This window comes from Synchiropus splendidus, chromosome 16, assembly GCF_027744825.2.
Source record: "Synchiropus splendidus isolate RoL2022-P1 chromosome 16, RoL_Sspl_1.0, whole genome shotgun sequence".
NCBI classification, from domain to species: Eukaryota; Metazoa; Chordata; class Actinopteri; order Syngnathiformes; family Callionymidae; genus Synchiropus; species Synchiropus splendidus.
In genome coordinates this window covers 5,473,759-5,476,253 of record NC_071349.1, presented here as the reverse complement: position 1 = coordinate 5,476,253, position 2,495 = coordinate 5,473,759, and the positions used below count along the sequence as shown (strand labels likewise).

General features: G+C 47.1%; 2 protein-coding genes across 2 annotated transcripts; one reads left to right on the top strand and one right to left on the bottom strand.

Moving 5' to 3' along the window:
* Positions 1 to 367: 367 nt before the first annotated feature.
* LOC128747741 (heat shock protein beta-11-like) lies at positions 368 to 1,151 on the bottom strand. Its single transcript, XM_053845851.1, has one exon. The coding sequence runs from the start codon at positions 1,098 to 1,100 to the stop codon at positions 546 to 548; it is 555 nt and encodes a 184-aa protein (XP_053701826.1). The 5' UTR covers positions 1,101 to 1,151; the 3' UTR covers positions 368 to 545.
* A 565-nt stretch (positions 1,152 to 1,716) lies between these two features.
* On the top strand, positions 1,717 to 2,489 carry LOC128747567 (heat shock protein 30-like). Its single transcript, XM_053845530.1, has one exon. It carries the CDS (start codon positions 1,771 to 1,773, stop codon positions 2,323 to 2,325), a length of 555 nt encoding a protein of 184 aa, XP_053701505.1. The 5' UTR covers positions 1,717 to 1,770; the 3' UTR covers positions 2,326 to 2,489.
* The last annotated feature ends 6 nt before the right edge of the window (positions 2,490 to 2,495 follow it).

Below are 2,495 nucleotides of genomic sequence, written 5' to 3'. Positions count from 1 at the left end.
TTCCATTAACTTCACTGATTTGCTGTTAAATCTCTAATCCAGCGTTTTGATACTCCATGATCAGTGCTGTCACAACCTTATCGATTATTTTTGCATTTCAAATGAAGCTTAAACGCTTGTTCATTTTAAGAATAAAGAACTTAATGGACCTGTGACATCTGTGGGAAATCACAGATGCAGGTGATGCACAATATGTTTGGAAATAAATGGGGCAGTAAGTTCATCAGCTCTGTTCTTGTTCTGAGGATGATTCTCTGGAAGACTTGACTCCCCACTGCGTTCTCCTAGCACTATATAATCTCGGTATGAAAGAGCATTGCACTCCCATAATCATAGTCATCAATCATATAAACATATTTATTTACTCATTGATACAGGTTTTATCTTAAAATTGATTGACAAATCTTAATAGAATGAAATACAATACAGTACGAGCAGCATACAAGTAAATGAGGCTACTCACATTTTATCACACTTATTTTATGAAACACATTTCACATTTCCCCATAATTGGATGTGTAAAGTGGACGTCATCAGCTCAGAGCTCAGCTCTTGTTTTCGGTTTGATTCTCTGGCTGTGATGACTGACTCTCCTCTGGGTTCTGCTTTGGCCTCCTCCTGATGCTCAGCTCTCTGCCGGCCTCCTGCACACATGGGACTTTGGCTGCCTGGATTTGGAGTCGCCCCTCTGGAGTCAGGCAGCAGCTGACATCTTCAGGGTTCACTCCTTCAGGAAGCTCCAGCTCTTGCCTGAACTCCCGGACCGAGTGCCATCGCCAGCCATCCTGCTCTTCCTCCTTCTTCTCCGTCTTCCCGCTGACTCTCAGCTTCCTGCCGTGCAGCCGGACTGACAGATCCTCTGGAGAGAAGCCTGTGGTGTCCAGGGTCAGCTCATAGTGACCTGCGTCCTGCTGCACTGCAGTATCCATTGGAGAAGATGTGGACTCCTCCTGGTCCTGAAGTGAGCGGATCAGACGCTGCAGGTTCCTCTGAAGGAGATGTTGCTGCTGGCCCAGAACCAGGGCCTCTGGACAGAGAGTGCAGACTGGCCAGGAGAGGTCCGTGACCGGCCTGATGAGGAGTCTCCGGGTGGTCATCATCTTCTCTGTGTTCACTGCTCCTGCTGTCAGAGGAAACTATGTGAAAGCGCTGGCTGTTCTTCTGTGATGCTCTGTGAAGTGTCTGAGCAGCTTTTATACTCTGACTGGTGAACACCGAGATGTTTCCGGAATGTTCCCGTAGTTTCCACAACTCTCCAGCAGATGGCGGAGTTTCCTCACTGATGTGTACTCGCTCAATTGCTTTTATTCCATTTTCCATGTCTTTCATCTCGATTATAAAATCGATATGTTTTCAACTTAATGAATTTAAGCCACTTTTTCGGTATAGATACGGTATTGATAATTATATGAATATTAAGAATTTGCAATCATTTATTTTACCTTCATAATACAAATAGTAAATACAAATGTTTGTCTCAAAACTGTTTCTGAATACGAACGTTTTAATGAAGATCAACTCCACTGCCACTGGCGTGAATGAAAGTAAAAGTTGTTCATACTCCATACTCATACTCCAGAGACTTCGTTGAACGGGAAACTCCGCCATCTGCTGGAGAGTTGTGGAAACTACGGGAACATTCCGGAAACATCTCGGTGTTCACCAGTCAGAGTATAAAAGCTGCTCAGACACTTCACAGAGCATCAGAGAAGAACAGCCAGCGCTTTCACACAGTTTCCTCTGACAGCAGGAGCAGTGAACACAGAGAAGATGATGACCACTCGAAGACTCCTCATCAGGCCGGTCACGGACCTCTCCTGGCCAGTCTGCACTCTCTGTCCTGAGGCCCTGGTTCTGGGCCAGCAGCAACATCTCCTTCAGAGGAACCTGCAGCGTCTGATCTGCTCACTTCAGGACCAGGAGGAGTCCACATCTTCTCCAATGGATACTGCAGTGCAGCAGGACGCAGGTCACTATGAGCTGACCCTGGACACCACAGGCTTCTCTCCAGAGGATCTGTCAGTCAGGCTGCACGGCAGGAAGCTGAGAGTCAGCGGGAAGACGGAGAAGAAGGAGGAAGAGCAGGATGGCTGGCGATGGCACTCGGTCCGGGAGTTCAGACAAGAGCTGGAGCTTCCTGAAGGAGTGAACCCTGAAGATGTCAGCTGCTGCCTGACTCCAGAGGGGCGACTCCAAATCCAGGCAGCCAAAGTCCCATGTGAGGAGGAGGCCGGCAGAGAGCTGAGCATCAGGAGGAGCCCAGGGCAGAACCCAGAGGAGAGTCAGTCATCACAGCCAGAGAATCAAACCGAAAACAAGAGCTGAGCTCTGAGCTGATGACGTCCCACTTTACACATCCAATTATGGGGGAAATGTGAAATGTGTTTCTTGAAATGTGAAGAGGCTCTTTTGAAATGTGTGGTGTTCTTATGATATTTTGTGTGTGAAGATGTGTCACTGAAATGTAAAATAAAATCTGCATTAACACATAAACA

Excerpts from the sequence above, each read along its gene's own strand:
- LOC128747567 (XM_053845530.1), top strand. The coding sequence starts at position 1,771 with ATGATGACCACTCGAAGACTCCTCATCAGGCCGGTCACGGACCTCTCC.
- LOC128747741 (XM_053845851.1), bottom strand. The coding sequence starts at position 1,100 with ATGATGACCACCCGGAGACTCCTCATCAGGCCGGTCACGGACCTCTCC.